Source organism: Staurois parvus, unplaced genomic scaffold (assembly GCF_062004578.1).
Source record: "Staurois parvus isolate SC_StPar_1 unplaced genomic scaffold, SC_StPar_1.0 ptg000016l, whole genome shotgun sequence".
Lineage (NCBI taxonomy): Eukaryota > Metazoa > Chordata > Amphibia > Anura > Ranidae > Staurois > Staurois parvus.
In genome coordinates, this window is record NW_028317812.1 from 56,015 (window position 1) to 73,784 (window position 17,770).

The window sequence follows — 17,770 nt, forward strand, 5'->3', positions numbered from 1 at the left end:
GACCCCAGCATTGAGGACCTTTGATATAGTCTATCTATTTCCAGAACCTACCAAATATTGAAAAGTGCAACATAATTTCAGCTTTGAGTCTCAAATCTACTTTTTCCAAAATTCTCGTTGATCTGCAAGAAATGCAATGAGCTCCTGGCTTCCTGTAGCGGGCTGAGATCCCAGTGCCTTTTCTGTACTGAAATCTCCAGCAGAGTTGTCAGGACTCCTCCCATCTCCTGCTCCTCTCTGTTGCACTCCATGTCCATAAACTGATACTTTCACAGCAAACCTGTGCTGTTGGCTTGACTTCCAAGAGCCCGCCCAATCACTGGGTGAAGGGAAAGGGCTCTTGCGATACAGTGAAGGAAATAAGTATTTGCTCCCCGACTGATTTTGAACGTTTGCCCCTCACAAAGAAATGATCGGTCTAAAAATCGAATGTTCGGTGTATTGTAAAGCAGAGACAGAATAGCAACAAAAAATTCAAAACAAATGCATGTCTAACAAATGATGACGGATCTGCATGTTCATGAGGGAAAGAAGAATTTGATCCCCTTCACAAAACAAGACTTAGTACTTGGTGGCAAATCCCTTGTTGGCAATCACAGAGGTCAGATGTTTCCTGGAGTTGGCCACCAGGTTCGCACACATCTCAGGAGGGATTTTGGCCCACTCCTCTTGGCAGATCCTCTCCAAGTCATTAAGGTTCGGGGGCTGACATTTGGCAACTCGAACTTTCAGCTCCCTCCACAGATTTTCAATCGGATTAAGGTCTGGAGACTGGCTAGGCCACTCCAGGTCCTTAATGTGCTTCTTCTTGAGCCCCTCCTTTGTTGCCTTGGCCGTGTGTTTTGGGTCATTGTCATGCTGGAACACCCATCCACGACCCATTTTCAATGCCCTGGCTGAGGGAAGAAGGTTCTCACCCAAGATTTGACGGTACATTGCCCCGTCCATCGTCCCTTTGATGCGGTGCAGTTGTCCTGTCCCCTTAGCAGAAAAAACACCCCCAAAGCAGAATGTTTCCACCACCATGTTTCACAGTTGGGATGGTGTTCTTGGGGTCATAGGCAGCATTCCTCCTCCTCCAAACACGGCGAGTTGAGTTGATGCCAAAGAGCTGGATTTTGGTCTCCTCTGACCACAACACTTCCCACCAGTCCTCCTCGGCATCATTCAGATGTTCAGTGGCAGACTTCAGACGGGCCTGGACATGTGCTTTCTTGAGCAGAGGGACCTTGCGGCACTGCAGGATTTCAGTCCTTGTCGGCGTAGTGTGTTACCAATTGTTTTCTTGGTGACTGTGGTCCCAGCTGCCTGGAGATCATTGACAAGATCCTCACGTGTAGTTCTGGGATGATTCCTCACTGTTCTCATGATCATTGACACTCCACGAGGTGAGATCTTGCATGGTGCACCAGACCTAGGGAGACTGACACTTGTTTTGTGTTTCTTCCATTTGTGAATGATTGCACCAACTGTTGTCACCTTCTCACCAAGCTGCTTGGCCATAGTTTGGTAGCCCAGTCCAGCCTTGTGTAGGTCTACCATCTTGTCCCTGACATCCTTGGACAGCTCTTTGGTCTTTGCCATGGTGGAGAGTTTGGAATCTGATGGTTTGATTGCTCCTGTGGACAGGTGTCTTTTATACAGGTAACACAATGAGATTAGCAGCACTCCCTTTAAGAGACTGCTTCTAATCTCAGCTTGTTACCTGTATGAGAGACACCTGGGAGCCAGAAATCCTGCTGAATGATAGGGGATCAAATCCTTCTTTCCCTCATGAACATGCAGATCAGTCATCATTTGTTAGATGCATTTCTGCTGAATTTGTTGTATTCTGTCTCTCAGTGTTACAATACACTGAACATTCGATTTTTAGACCGATCATTTCTGTGTGAGGGGCGAACATTCAACATCAGCAGGGGAGCAAATACGCATTTCTTTCACTGTAAGTAGTTCTAGGGGTGTGCCTACATCAATAGGAACGGCCCTCCGAGCAACTGCCACTGCTAGTTTTTTACAAGCCTGTTTATGACATCACAAGGAATAATAAAAGCTGTTGAAAACCTCAAATGTCTAAGCTCAGCTGTAGACTTCAAAATCCTTTATTGTTGAAAGGCAATAGTTATGATTTAGATACCAAATCTAATGCGTTTCGGCTAAGCAGTATTAGAGTATAGCAATGGCTAAGGCTGCCTATTGAAAGTGTGTTATCTTTGGTGCCACCATGTTAACCATGGACCTTTAGCAATAATGGATTTTGAAGTTTACAGTCAAGCTCCAACATTTGCAGGATTTGGAAGTTTTACAAAAGTGAGCAGGAACCCAGCGGTGGAAATGACCCTTCATGGGCCATATTGGCTGAGAGTTAGCGCTAGTCTAGCCCTTACAGGGACAAGGTAAAAGGAAATGTTGGGACATGACCAAGAAGGGACATCGGGTGGCGTGTGGGAAAACTTAGGTGAAGTCTATAAAAATCTTTTCATGTTCTTGTGGTCACCTTGGCTTCTCCAAATACGATATAGATGTCAGACGCTGGACTCTTGAACACGTCCGGCTTGGTGATGACAAACAGGATGTTCTTGGATTTCCGTATGGTGATCCTGGTGACGCCGTGTATCTGCCGGAGACCAAGCTTGGACATGGCCTGGAGAGAGGTGGGAGAGCAAGAAGAAAATGCTTTATGTCAAAGACTAGATGAGCCAGGAGGGGTTGTCAGGGCTTTTTATAGTTTTGTTTCTCTTTCTCTTCAATGAATGCTACCTGTACATAGAATTTCCATCTGTACGAACAAGTCAAGGTGCAAAATTAAAGGCTGGATACCATTCTCAAGCTATAGAAGTGTTGACAAATAATGCAGCGAGAGTCCAGTTAGGCCTACAGCAACATAGGCCTAAAACAGACTTTCATTATCAGTAGGAGGCCAAAACATAAAACTTTGAAGTTCTATCACATAGTTGGAGGACACCACACTGTATGTAAAACATTAAAAATATTTTGTATCTATATGCAGGCTTGCTTAGGCCAGAGTGTTGGTTGCCCCCAAGGCTGTGCCTGGCATCATAATAGGCATTTGCCTGTTGTCCTTGTCAGGAGATGTTAATTAGTTTAGGAACATCCTGGTACTTCCCCCATGGAAGTGATATCACAACACTGCCCTTCTTGGCAGGACCCCATATAATAGTGAGTGGAGGTTAGTTTGGGATGGTTAAAGTGTAGAGCAAGCACCATCACGGAGTAATAGGACTGTGAACTTTGCCCTTGGTTCCCCTTTGTGGGCTTTCCCCAGAAAGGGTTTACCTTGATGAGGGTCTCATTTACTGAAATGCACCCCTGATTGTAGAGCAAAGGGACTTGTATCATGCGATTGCCCGGTGATGGAACCTGATGCTGCCTAATGGGAATGTATCATGCAAGTATTCACTAAAGGACATAAATTTTACTTCTGGCTGGAGTGATGTTATTCAAAAGTGATGCCTGAATACCGGAATGGAAGTGTGTGAAGTGGGCCAGTGCACCGTTAGGCCGTAAGTAGCTAGATGGGTATGATCCATACCAAGCTGCACTGGTGGGTATACAGAATCCTTGAGGTGGGTGTTGGTGGTGCCTAGTGGAAAGGGGTCTATCCTCCTGTCGGTGATTGAGGACTTGTGGAACATGTGGTAGGTACCCTAAACCCCAGGACATACTGTATGAGTCCCGGGTACATGGTGAGAGTGTTGGAGCCATAGCCTGGAACCATGGAACCAGAATACAAGGCTTTGTGAAGGTGTCCTATTGATCGCAAAAGGGGTCAGTGCTGCGTTGGGCCAGGAGGATGGTGTCATGGGGGTTTAGGCTTGCAATTCATGACGGGCAGATGCAGTGTTGGAAAGCAGCCCGGGGAGACCTGTACTTCTGTAGGCCCCCATGGTGTGGGACCACTAAGGACCTGCTTCTACTCTGATTTATGCAACATTAATGTCTGTAATAGGTCAACATGAATCCCAACCAAGCACCGTTCTTCACCAGCTTTTGACAAACACGTGAATGGCCAGTGTATCTACTTGTTTAGTATTTTTGCGCCTCTTTGGTGCTCCCTTTAATGAAGTTTATGTGGGCACGGGTGGAAGACTTAATGTTTTAGACAATGTTCCTTTCCCTGTATTGATTCGCGGTTTTATGGTTTGCATGTATAATAATGGAGAACTGGCTTTGGGTTCATCGTGCCTGGCCTGTGCTCTTCATCCTATCTCTATCTCCTTTGAAATGCCTGTGTGAGTTGTTGCTGACTCCACCTGCTCTGTACGAAGGCCTGCGTCTACAGAATCCACTTCCTCCAATCTCAACAAAGCCCGGCTCATGAATTATTCACTCACCTTTCTGGCCTTCTTCTCGCTCCGGCTCTGCTTGGCTTTGCTGACGCATTCCTCTCCGGAACCCACACAGTGAGTCAGCTGGTTCTGTGGAGACAAAAGGAGAAGATAACCTAAAGACAGAACAGGTAGAGAGATGGATGGCTGGTCTCCCCGGGGGGCCCGCCATTGAAAAAAACGCACATTCAGCTCATTGCAGTTTTATGCTAATGTACAGTACTCATCTGTACCTGGTGATATTACTTCTCCTTTCCTTCTTTCCCCACCAGTCAGACATTTTATGGTGAAATACGATGATACATATAGAATACATTTCCACTTACCTGGAATTTTATAGTTCAAGAACTCCCATAATTCAACAGATGCAAAATAGAATTTTGTTCAAGTTGAGCAAAGCAGTCTTGGGTTTTTTTTTTTTAAATTGCAGTCAAAAGTCGCAAATAACACCTATAATGTTTGTAATATGTGTGGAATGTCAGTTGCTACTTGTTTCCTTTTGCAGGGCCAGAGTAATATTCCTTAACATTCGACCCTAAGAGATCGTGACTTGTCAGTTTTTACCTCGACTAGTTCCTGACCACAGCTTGTCTCTGCTGATTCCCAGTTTTGAACTCTACTAGTTCCTGACCATGGCTTGTCTCTGCCGAATTTCAGGTTTTCACCTCGGCTAGTTTCTGACCATGGCTTGTCTCTGCTGAGTCCCATTTTTGACCTTGGCTAGTTCCTGACCATGGCTTGTCTCTGCCAAATCTCAAGTTTTGACCTCGGCTAGTTCCTGACCATGGCTTGTCTCTGCCTTATCCCAGGTTTTGACCTCGACTAGTTCCTGACCATGGCTTGTCTCTGCCGAATCTCAAGTTTTGACCTCGGCTAGTTCCTGACCATGGCTTGTCTCTGCCTTATCCCAGGTTTTGACCTCGACTAGTTCCTGACCACAGCTTGTCTCTGCTGATTCCCAGTTTTGACCTCTACTAGTTCCTGACCATGGCTTGTCTCTCCTGATTCCCAGTTTTGACCTTGACTAGTTCCTGACCATGGCTTTTCTCTGCCGAATCTCAGGTTTTGACCTCGGCTAGTTCCTGACCATGGCTTGTCTCTGCTGATTCCCAGTTTTGACCTCGGCTAGTTCCTGACCATGGCTTGTCTCTGCCGAATCTCAGGTTTTGGCCTCGGCTAGTTCCTGACCATGGCTTGTCTCTGCTGATTCACAGTTTAGACCTTGACTAGTTCCTAACCACGACTCGTCTCTCTTGATTCACAGTTTCGACCTCAACTAGTTCCTGACCATGACTTGTCTCTCCTGATTCCCAGTTTTGACCTCGACTAGTTCCTGACTATGGCTTGTCTCTCCTGATTCCCAGTTTTGACCTCGACTAGTTCCTGACCATGGCTTGTCTCTGCCATATCCCAGGTTTTTGACCTTGGCTAGTTCCTGACCATGGCTTGTCTCTGCTGATTCCCAGTTTTGACTAGTGATGGGCTTTATGTTTGAGTCAAATGGTAAGGTCTTTTGGTGGGCTGTACGCCTGCCTTGCCCCACAATAAGCTGCACCATGTCAGTGCATTGTGATTGGCCAAAGCAACACATCTGACCACAGTGCAATGCATTGGCCAATCACAGAGCATCATGATTTCAAAAGGGGGTGGGGGTAACCCCGCCCCTTGTGACATCATCACAATATTTAAGAACTGTCATCTTGGTGCAGCTGTCAGACAGTAAGAGCCAGCGTCTAGAGCGGTGCGTTTTTTTAAATTCTTTTCGGGTTGGCGGCGGCGGTGGGCATCATGCCTGATGTTGGATCTACTTCAGGGGGACCTTTTATTAAATTTTTGTTTCTAATAAAGGACTTGTCAAAGACTGTCTCCTGTCATTTTTTTACTACACTTTTTTGTGTACCCCATGTACCCCATACTCATTCACTTAGGGGGGCTGGGATCTGGGGACCCTCTTGTACACCCTCAAGGGGTGTATAATCTAAGGTCTCCACCTGCAGACCCTGCAGGGGAAGAGGCCCTTGTCCCCTTCAACATGGGGACAAGGTGCTTTGGGGGGGAGCCCCCATGTTGAGGGCATGTGGCCTGGTATGGTTCAGGAGGGGGTGGGTGCTCACTCATCCCCCCCTTTTCTGACCTGCCGGGCTGCATGCTCGGATAAGGGTCCGGTATGGATTTTGGGGAGGACCTCTACGCCATGTTGGCGTGGGGGGTTTTCCTCAAAATCCATATCAGACCAGAAGGGCTTGGTATGAGTAGGAGGGGGACCCAATGCTATATAAAAAAAAAAATAATTGCCATCAATTCTTTTGACATTCAGCTGTCAGTGGGAAACCCCGCTGACAACTGAAACATCAAAGAATGTTTTCACTACTAAAATACCACATAACTTAGTAATATAACTCATGCCGTATATTAGTAGCTGTGCGATATCTTATCGCATACTCAGTAAGATACTGCTCTGTAAATTGTCCCTGTTCGAAATTTGCGGTCGAACTTTTGGTAAGTTCAAATGTTCGACCGCGAACTGAACAGGGGGTGTTCGGCCCATCACTAGTTTTGACCTTGGCTAGTTCCTGACCATGGCTTGTCTCTGCTGATTCCCAGTTTTGACCTCGGCTAGTTCCTGACCGTAGCTTGTCTCTGCTGATTCTCAGTTTTGACCTCGGCTAGTTCCTGACCGTGGCTTGTCTCTGCTGATTCCCAGTTTTGACCTCGGCTAGTTCCTGACCGTAGCTTGTCTCTGCTGATTCCCAGTTTTGACCTCGGCTAGTTCCTGACCGTGGCTTGTCTCTGCCGAATCTCATGTTTTGACCTCGGCTAGTTCCTGACCATGGCATGTCTCTGCCATATCCCAGGTTTTGACCTCGACTAGTTCCTGACCATGGCTTGTCTCTGCTGATTCCCAGTTTTGACCTTCACTAGTTCCTGACTATGGCTTGTCTCAGCTGAATCTCATGTTTTGACCTCGGCTAGTTCCTGACCATGGCTTGTCTCTGCTGATTCTCAGTTTTAACCTCAGCTAGTTCCTGACCATGGCTTGTCTCTGCTGATTCTCAGTTTTGACCTTGGCTAGTTCCTGACCATGACATGTCTCTGCCATATCCCAGTTTTGACCTTGGCTAGTTCCTGACCATGGCTTGTCTCTGCTGATTCTTAGTTTTGACCTTGGCTAGTTCCTGACCATGGCTTGTCTCTGCTGATTCTCAGTTTTAACCTCAGCTAGTTCCTGACCATGACTTGTCTCTGCTGATTCTCAGTTTTGACCTCAGCTAGTTCCTGACCATGGCTTGTCTCTGCTGATTCTCAGTTTTGACCTCAGCTAGTTCCTGACCATGGCTTGTCTCTGCTGATTCTCAGTTTTGACCTCAGCTAGTTCCTGACCATGGCTTGTCTCTGCTGATTCTCAGTTTTGACCTTGGCTAATTCCTGACCATGACTTGTCTCTCTTTGACTTTGGCTTGCCTCCTGACTACAACTGTGTTTGCTACCCTGTCTGCTGTCTGTCTCCTTGGCTACCAACCACCTCCTGTCCAGACCATGCTTCCAGCCTGTTGTGTGTTCCACTGTATCGGTCAACTGCCTTCCAGTCTACCTCTTCATGGAGACATTCCTGTTGGTCTGCACAGATGCCTCAAAACCAAGTTTGCCTCCATAAGGGAACATTTGTGGCCTGGATGTCCAGCACCGGTGCCAATCTGTACCCTCTCATTCTCTATACTACACTCCAGGCGTGCCTGGACCAGAGGTGTAAGAAAAGCCCTCTTGTCTTCTCAGTTGCCAGAAGAATTAAAGATCATTTGATCAATAGAGAAAATAGCCTAACACTATAGGCTATGAACATTGGCCCGAACAAACAAATTACAGGAGGGGGACCTCTGCACTTTAATGGAGGTATTTAAAAAAAGTGGCAGAGCTTTTTGTCCTGTGAAACTGCATGTACATTTGTTTTGAGTGAATGGTGGCAAAAACGAAAGTCATTGAGTTACTTTCTCTCTCGTTTGCAAATTTTTTCAGGAATCAGGAAATTATCACATTATGTCCGCTAGATGGAGGATCATTTTAAATAAGTATTTGGCCCCTTTCACATGGGGTGGACCCATCAGTGGATTCGCTTGCTCAGCGAGGGATCTTCCCACTGATTCCTACTGAGCAGTGACAGGTCCGTGTCTGCCCCGCCCATGCAGAGCAGGCATGAACACAGCCCACTGTCCTCTATGGGCTGACGGATGGAAATGGACCGCCTGCGCATTTCCATCTGGTTGTCATCCAATCCAGTCAACTAGACGGATGGAGAAAGGATCCCCATATATCTGTTTTTAGCGGACAGGATTGGTTCAGATCGGATGCAGGCGGGTGTAAACGGACTCATGTCCCTTTACACCCACCGTTCCATAGAGTGAAATGGAGTGTCCGCTCACGTGAAAGGGGCCTAAAGGTGTAATGAATCAGCTACTGCAGAGTGAATTGACATACAGAAATGATACAATGTTGCAGAGATGGAACTCTGTTGTTTGAAAAGTTTACTGGACAGGAACCTTCAGAGATCACCCAAGGTAAACAACAAAGTTCCATCTCTGCAACATTTTATTCGTTCTGTATATCAGTTCACTCTCCGCAGTAGTTGATTCATTACACTTAGGCTGGCCATACATTATACAATTGTCTTGAGAATTTTGCTTTAGATTTACCAAAAACCATATAATATGAGGTCAGACCTAAACAACACTTTCAATTGTATCAATTAGGCCGGCCCTTGCACTATATAGTTGAAGGTAAATCTAAAGGAAATTGGGCAGAAATTGGACAAAAATTTTTATAGTGTATGGCCAGCCTTAGCAGAGGTGTAGCAGAGGTTTCCCTCATATCCCTCCTTCCAACTTCATGTCCAATCACTATCAAAGTCATGTAGGCTCCACCTCCGCAACATCTCCAAGATACACACGTTCCTCACCCCAGACACCACCAAACAACTTGTACACTCCCTCATCATCTCACGCCTGGGCTACTGCAACCCCCTTCTCACTGGCCTACCCAAACAAACGCTATCCCCCCTCCAGTCTATCCCGAACTCAGGGGCGAGACTCATCCACCTTACCAACCGCTCCACATCTGCCTCCCCCCTCTGCCAATCCCTTCACTGGCCTCCACTCAGTGTCCTCCACCCCTCTCTGCCAATCCCTCCACTGGCCTCCACTCAGTGTCCTCAACCCCTCTCTGCCAATCCCTCCACTGGCCTCCACTCAGTGTCCTCCACCCCTCTCTGCCAATCCCTCCACTGGCTTCCATTCAGTGTCCTCCACTCCTCTCTGCCAATCCCTTCACTGGCCTCCACTCAGTGTCCTCCACCCCTCTCTGCCAATCCCTCCACTGGCCTCCACTCAGTGTCCTCCACCCCTCTCTGCCAATCACTCCACTGGCCTCCATTCAGTGTCCTCCACCCCTCTCTGCCAATCCCTCCACTGGCCTCCACTCAGTGTCCTCCACCCCTCTCTGCCAATCCCTCCACTGGCCTCCACTCAGTGTCCTCCACCCCTCTCTGCCAATCCCTTCACTGGCCTCCACTCAGTGTCCTCCACCCCTCTCTTCCAATCCCTCCACTGGCTCCCGATTGCCCAACGCATTAAATTCAAATTACTAACTCTGACCTACAAAGCCATTCACAACGCCGCCCCAAACTACCTAACCGACCTGTTACCCAAATACTACCCTACCCGTGTCCTTCGCTCCTCACAGGACCTCCTACTCTCCAGCTCCCTGGTCTACTCCTCCCACGCCCGACTGCAGGACTTCTCCAGAACTTCCCCCATCCTCTGGAACTCCCTACCCCAATCCATCAAACTGTCACCTACCCTCCTCACCTTCAGGCGCACCCTAAAAACCCATCTCTTCAGGGAAGCCTACCCCACCCTCACCTAACAACCGATCTCCTCCACTCCTCCTACCACTCCATCCCCCACAGCCACTTCCTCCTGTACCACTATCCCCTCCTTCCTAGATTGTAAGCTCGAAAGAGTAGGGCCCTCGAACCCCTCGTGTATTGTATTGTTACTGTATTGTCTCATGTTCTGTCCCCCTCACTAATGTACAGCGCTGAGCACACCCTTCGGCGCTATATAAATACTGTATAATAATAATAATATTTCCTCCTCTGGTATAGTGTCAGGCTATTTTCTCTATTGGTTGAATGTTGTTTTACCTTTTATCTTCTGATTGAATGTTCTTAAGACCATTTTCTCTTAGGGACGAATGTTACATACAGGCAACAAATAGAAACTGACCAACCTCACCTTATGGAGATAATTTGTAACTTTCGCATGCATGCTAAAGCATTCTTACAGCAATTTTTTCAATAAATAGACCCTTTGGTGAAGACTGAGAACTGATGGGCTCCAGTTGGTGGAAGAGAAAAATAGCCAAAACTCGTAAAAGTTCTTCTAAAGTCAAAACCTTTTTAGTTTTGATTAAAGTTGGGGAGGGTTAGAACCCCTGCCAGGTTGTTGCCTATATCTACACTGGAGAAATTCTAATTATCCCTCTGTCTTAGTCACCAGGACTAATAGTGATGGGAAATTCCAAAAATTTTGAGTTGCCACTAAAACATGAATTCAAGGGAAAATCTTCCAATGGAGACATTTGTTCTGGTGACAGACTTGTTAGAGCTAGAGACTGCGATGGACTGACTCGATTAGTCACTGGTTGTTGGTTGGCGATAACTCGGGTGAATAGGAAGAAATCCCTTCCAGTGGTTTACGCCCAATTAGAGGTTGGTGGTGGTAGGCCCTCTTGGGGCTTGGCCTGCTTCCTTTAGGTACAGCCGTAGGGTCATTTCCAGAAACTTTGAAAGGTAAGATGCAAGTTGGAAGGTGTGTGAGGAGACATTTATTGAGAATAACGGCATCGATCCAACAGGTTTTGGGGGAACAGCGACTTCCCCATCTTCAGGGCTGTTGTTGCATGCTAATAGATGTGAAGGATTCCCAAAGGTATGTCAATGGCAAGCAATCAAAGAGATTGCTTGCCATTGACTGTCATTGACTTTGAGATGACTGTCAAAGTGTCAGCTGTGTTTGCAGAGACAGAAGGAGTCCCTGTTCCCCCGAAACATGTTGGCTCTGTCATGGGCAGACTGACCATTTAGGCACTCAGGCACTGCCCGAGGGCTCGGGGTCAGTAGGGGGCCCCATGAAATGCCCCTGATACCTTTCATAGGCTTTTTTGGGTGTGGTTTGAGTGTGGGCGAGGACACAGGGGCCCCATGATTTTCTATTGACCGGGGGCCCCATGAGTTGTCAGTCCGCCCCTGGGCTCTGTGTACTTATTCTCAATAAATGTCTTCCTATACACCTTCCAACCTGCTTCTTATTGGACTTCACGGGTTCCTTTTCTACTTACCTTTCTAAGATATCTAGGAAGGGATTTCTCTCACTTCAGGAAAATTTTCTCCTCAGTTCCTATTGTATCTTCAGGTTAGGAAGTGAAGGGAAATATCCCTATTGGGATCAAAAATGAAAACTAGCCATTCCTTACTCCAAAAAAAAGGGGTCTCCAGACTTTCTAAACAAAGGGCCAGTTTGCTGTCCTTCAAACTTTAGGGGGGCCGGACCGTAAAAGTAAACAAAGCCTCAGTCATGGTGGTCAATATGAGTAAAAAATGTACATAGCACTTGTGATCAGTAAGAGGTGGAATAGTGAGCCGTCATTGGTGTCAGTGGAAGGAATACTTCCCCATCGTTGCCTTGGTGTCAGGGAGGATAAGTGCCCCGTCATCAGTTGGTGGGTGCAGAAAGGTACGGCTGCAATTAACAAAACTTGTATTGAAGGAACAGCTTGAAGTTACAAACGGCCCTGCAATTTCTGTGCAGAAATTCGAGTGGAGCAGGTTTTCAGGCACAGACAGTGTCTGTCTCCGAGGGCGGAATGCGAGCTGGCCAGTCTGAGACCAATGGCGAGGATTTTGATGAAAGATGGCATGTCCCTAGCCTCTCCCTACTTGTCCAGAACCTCTCCCTACTGCTATTCACTTTCCCTGATATAGGGGGGGCTCTTTTCCTTCCATTTACAAAATGCATACCAAAACCTGGGGGCAGACACTTAAAAAGGCTCTGCTTGACCCAAGATGGCCACCAGGGTCACCTGGATGCAGCGTAGCCAATTGGAATGCTGCCTCAAGGGACCAAGGAAACGATAGAGAAACCAAGTTTCTCTTGACTTCCTCTCCAGCTGTAGTACCGCACCGGTCAGGGGCGGACTGACCATTTGGGAACTTGGGCACTGCCTGAGGGCCCGGGGTCAGTAGGGGGCCCCATGAGATGCCCCTGGTACCTTTCAAAGGCTTTTTTGAGTGTGGGCAAGAACACAGGGGCCCCATGATCCCTTATTGCCCGGGGGCCCCATGAGTTGTCAGTCCACCCCTGGCACCGGTTGAGCGCCACCTACTGTGGAGAAAGTAGACTGCACCTGCCTACAAATTATACCTCACTATTGCTGTCAGTGGAAAGAATGGTGGCTTATTACTGTGTCAGATGGGGGAGTAGTGCCCCAAAGGTCTGTTAGGGGCAAGCAAAGGGCCAAACCAGGCCCACAGGTCACATTTTGGAAACCTCTGCTACAGAGGTGCAATAATTTGTAAACTGACATTCCAATATCTGTCTGGTCCTCGGAATGTCAAACTATTAGAAAATGATTGTATACTTCAATGAAAGATTGTTTGCAAAGCCAACAGGTTTCGGGGGCTTTGCCTCCGCCCCCTTCATCGGGACTAACATGTAACAGAAAAGAAAAAAATGGTGACACCTAGTTCTGAAAGCTAAAGAACAACATCAGATCCCAGTATCTACCAATAGGAACAACATGAATGAAAAGTATTGATCAGGGGTGGACTGACAACTCATGGGGCCCCCGGGCAATAGGGGATCATGGGGCCCCTGTGTCCTGGCCCACATTCAAACCACACCCAAAAAAGCCTATGAAAGGTACCAGGGGCATCTCATGGGGCCCCCCTACTGACCCCAGGCCCTCGGGCAGTGCGAGTGCGAGTTCCCAAATGGTCAGTCCGCCCCTGGTATTGACTATATTCATTCTCATGTGTGGTAGCCCTTGCCGTTAGTCTGAAAAGCGTTCCACGGTGGAATGTTTTTCAAAGGTACTTGACAGGCAATGAGGAGTTGATCTGATGCCCCCTCACTCCTGTTTTACCCTGAAAATGCTGACCCACTGTGCCACAGCCGCGTGCATTGAATGTGTCGCATTTGATGTGCATGCAGAATCCAGCATGCAGTTTAACCTCTTCCCGACAGCCGTATGTATATATGTGGCCTCTTGGCCGGTGGGCCTTCACGCCCTGCGTGCTCCTGGCACAGTTACCTGCAGTAAAAGGAAAGCTCCTGATCTTTAGTTGCGCTCAGGAGCTTTCCAATCAACACTATGGCAGCCAATGACGGCGGTCACATGACCAAAATGCCCACTTCTGCCTCCAGGCATTGGAGGCCTTGGCGGGAAGGGGTTCATTTTGACCGTGGCTGGGAAACAAAGCATCAGGGCCACGTCATGGCATCTGAACAAGCTGTTGCTGGTATCCGATGCTGTTCTTCAGCTTTCTGAAATTTGTTACAATTTCTTATCTTTTATGTTCCATTAGCCCTGATGAAGGTGGCGGTGGTGGTGGAGGAGGCGGAGGCGGTGGCAGAGGCACCCCCCCCAAAAAAATATGTTGACTTTGCAATCAATCTACCATTGGAATAAACTTGTATTTGGACTTGAATATTATGGTGTGCTGTTTCATTCCAGCTCATCCAGCAAGGTTCAACTGGATTGAGGTAGGTCATTGAGGTCTTCTCATCCTAACTTGTAGGCAGGTGCAGTCTGCTTTCCCCACTGTAGGTGGCGCTCAACCAGAGCGTTATCACAGCCTGGAGAGGAAGTCAGGAAAAACCTGGTTTCTCTGTCTTCCTGGTTCCTGGAAGCATTGGCTACACAGCATCCAGATGACCTGTGGTGGCCATCTTGGGTCAGCACAGTCTTTATAAGTCTCTGCCGCCCAGGTTTTTGATTTGTAAAGTGGCTCTTGTAGGAAAAGAGCACCCATCTGTCAGGGAAAGTGATTAGTGGCAGGGTAAGGTTCCAGATGAGTAGGGTCAGATTTGGGACTTGCAATCCCGCAGAAGCCTCCCCTTGGGGACTAGCAAGGCCGCATTCCACCCTCTGAAGACAGACGCTGTCGGTGCATCATCTCTCGCTGCATCTCTGCATTGAACTGAACTGTGAGTGTTACCCTAAGTGGCCCTCTCCCACTGGGGTTGTTTGTTTTTGGCAATCTCTTCAAAACAAGTATCAAGTTTAACGGCAACCGGACTCGTGTCATTACTGCCGCGGCACCACGCTGCACCTTCCCACAAGCTCAGCAAACCATTGGGGAAGCTCTAACTGGGCAGAGGATTTATGGACTCGTGGGAAAGGTGCCGATTAGGATGAAGTTCAGATTCACCGCTACCAGCGGAGAATCCACAAGGCTCACAAACTATTGGTCGAAAACTTCACAGCTTCGTCACCATAAATAGGGAACAACCCATAATACAGGGTTTAGCCCTGGTCAGCTGAGTCACAATGGCCAATAATATGAAGGAATGGATATCCCAGCTCCCCACCTACTATAAAAGGGTGGCATTGGTTGATGTCCCTCATGACAATGTTTGGCTTCCGATGCCAATAGCTTGCTTACTAGCTCTACAGATGGCCAGAGCTGAACAACACGATTTGGCCCCCTATAGGCTTCAGTGGAGTTCGCCGCAATTCAAGCAAAATTTGCAAAACTGTTCATGAACTGTACCCAGGCAGATTCTCTCATTCCTTTGGCCAAATTATAATGGTGGTACATTGACACCGAGCTCTGCCATTGGACCCATTCTACTGCCACTGTTTGTTTGCTGAAGCTTGCATGGCTTTGTGTAGGGTTATACCCCCTGTGTCTGCTGGAGTAAGTGCCTCCGGGTGCTTTTGACTATTTTTGGTCCATACTGGTTATATATATATTGCACAGCGAGGTGTTACACCCCGTAAAGCATATGTACCGTACCTGGCTGGACGATGTCCTGGGCTCACTCATGTCTGGCTCCTCCAGTTCAGGGAGGGAGTCATCATTGCTTTCCGTGTCATTACAAGAGCCTATACCAAATACAAAGAGGACAGGATATTAGTGAATGATATCAACACTCGCCCTGGACCCAGCTGTCTGCTTGATAATCTACTACACATCATCCGTACACAGGTAGGCTGAGACCAGGGGCGGACTGACCATTTGGAAACTCGGGCACTGCCAGAGGGCCCGGGGTCAGTAGGGGGCCCCATTAGATGCCCCTGGTACCTTTTTCATAGGCTTTTTTGAGTTTGGGCAAGGACACAGGGGCCCCATGATCCCCTATTGCCTGGGGGCCCCATGAGTTGTCAGTCCACCCCTGGCTGAGACATCAGAGATTGTTGATCCAGGGAATATCCGACTGCCTCCTGGGGGATCAGGAAGGAATTTATTTTCCCCCGCTGGAGCAAATTGGACCATGCCGCATAGGGTATTTTTTGCCTGAGAAAAGAAAATGAATGCATGGATGGGGACAGGGGCGGACTGACAACTCATGGGGCCCCTGGGTAATAGGGGATCATGGAGCCCCTGTGTCCTTGCCCACACTCAAACCAGACCCCAAAAAAGCCTATGGAAGGTGCCAAGGGCATCTCATGGGGTCCCCTACTGACCCTGGGCCCTTGGGCAGTGCCCGAGTGCCCAAATGGTCAGTCCGCCCCTGGAAGTGGAGGAGGACAAGAGGGGTGGGGGAAGGTGGAGCTGGGGGCAAGGGGGTTGAGGGAAGGGGGATAGGTTTGGTTCTCTAGTTTAGCAAGGGAACTCTGGCAGGGCTACAAACACTGCTTTGGATTGCATGGCGATAAAGGCAGTTTTTTCGGATCATTGTAGGAAGGTAAGGTTCTCATTGGATTTCTGGCAGGATAAACAGGTATGTTTCTGTACTTTCAGCATTTTCAAAAAGAGGAAACATAGAGAAAAAGTACGTAAGCAAACTAATAGACAAGGACCTGCACACCTAATCCAGACTGCCTATTTAGGTAACAGAGCTGAGCCAGGAAGAATGGTCTTCAGCTGTTACCTTGCATCTTGAACCTGAACCTGTTCCTGACATTTGCTTTTGCATTGGTGGCCTGGCCTGTTTTTGGACTTGTCTCCACTCTGGCTCTTGCTATTGACCTTAGCTAGTTCCTGACCACGGCTTGCCTGTGCTGATTTCCAGGTTTGACCTTGGTCAATTCCTGACCATGACTTGTCTCTCCTGATTCTCAGTTTTTGACCTCAGCTAGTTCCTGACCACAGTCTATCTTTGCTGATTCCCAGTTTTGACCTCAGCTAGCTCCTGACAGTGGTTTGTCTCTGCTGATTCCCAATATTGACCTTGACCAGTTCCTGACCACGACTCATCTATGCTGATTCCCTTTTTTTTTTTACCTTGGCTAGTTCCTGACCACAGCTTATCTGACCTTGACTCGTCACTCCTGATTCCCAGTTTTTGACCTCGGCTAGTTCCTGACCACAACTTGTCTCTACGGTTCATCCATTTTTGATCTCTGCTAGTTCATGACCATGCCTTGTCTCTGCTGATTCCCGGTTTTGACCCCAGCTAGTTCCTGACCACAGCTTGTCTCTGCTGATTCCCACTTTTTTATTTCTGCTAGTACCTGATCACAGCTTATCACTGCCGATTCCCGGTATTGACCTCAGCTAGTTCCTGACCATGGCTTGTCTCTGCTGACTCCCAGTTTTGACCTTGAATAGTTCCTGGCCATGACTTGTTTCTACTGATTCCCAGTTTTGACTCCAGCCAGTTCCTGACTACAGCTTGTCTCTGCTGATTCCCACATGTTTACTTCTGCTAGTTCCTGATCACATCTTGTCTCTGCTGATTCACAGTTTTTGACTTCTGCCAGTTCCTGGCCATGGCTTGTCTCTGCTGATTAACAGTTATGACCTTGGCTAGTTCCTGACCACAGCTTATCTCTGCAGATTCCAGGTTTTGACCTAAGCTAGTTCCTGATCATGGTTTGTTTCTACTGATTCCCAGTATTGACCTTGGCCAGTTCCTGACCACGACTCGTCTCTCCTGATTCCCAGTTTTTGACCTCAACTAGTTCCTGACCACAGTTAATCTCTGCTGATTCCCAGGTGGTTCTTGACCTTGACTCGTCTCTCCGGATTCTCAATTTTGACCTTGGTTAGTTCCTGCCCTTGACCTGTCTCTCCTGTTTCCCTGTTTTTGACCTCAGCTAGTTCCTGACCACAGCTTGTCTCTGCTGATTATCCATTTATGACCACTGCTAGTTCATGACCATGCCTTGACTCTGCTGATTCCAAGTTTTGAACCTGGCTAGTT

At 47.8% G+C, this 17,770-nt stretch overlaps 1 protein-coding gene across 1 annotated transcript in view; it reads right to left on the reverse strand.

The window, feature by feature from the left end:
• The window catches only part of LOC149473415 (uncharacterized), a 59,976-nt gene that overhangs the window by 13,770 nt on the left and 28,436 nt on the right, over nt 1–17,770 (reverse strand). Inside the window, exons 4-6 of the mRNA XM_089678628.1 lie at nt 15,418–15,506; nt 4,353–4,436; nt 2,495–2,641 (exon numbers count right to left, since the gene is read on the reverse strand). Coding sequence (XP_089534754.1) covers nt 2,495–2,641; nt 4,353–4,436; nt 15,418–15,506 — 320 coding nt within the window. The remainder of the gene's footprint in view (nt 1–2,494; nt 2,642–4,352; nt 4,437–15,417; nt 15,507–17,770) is intronic.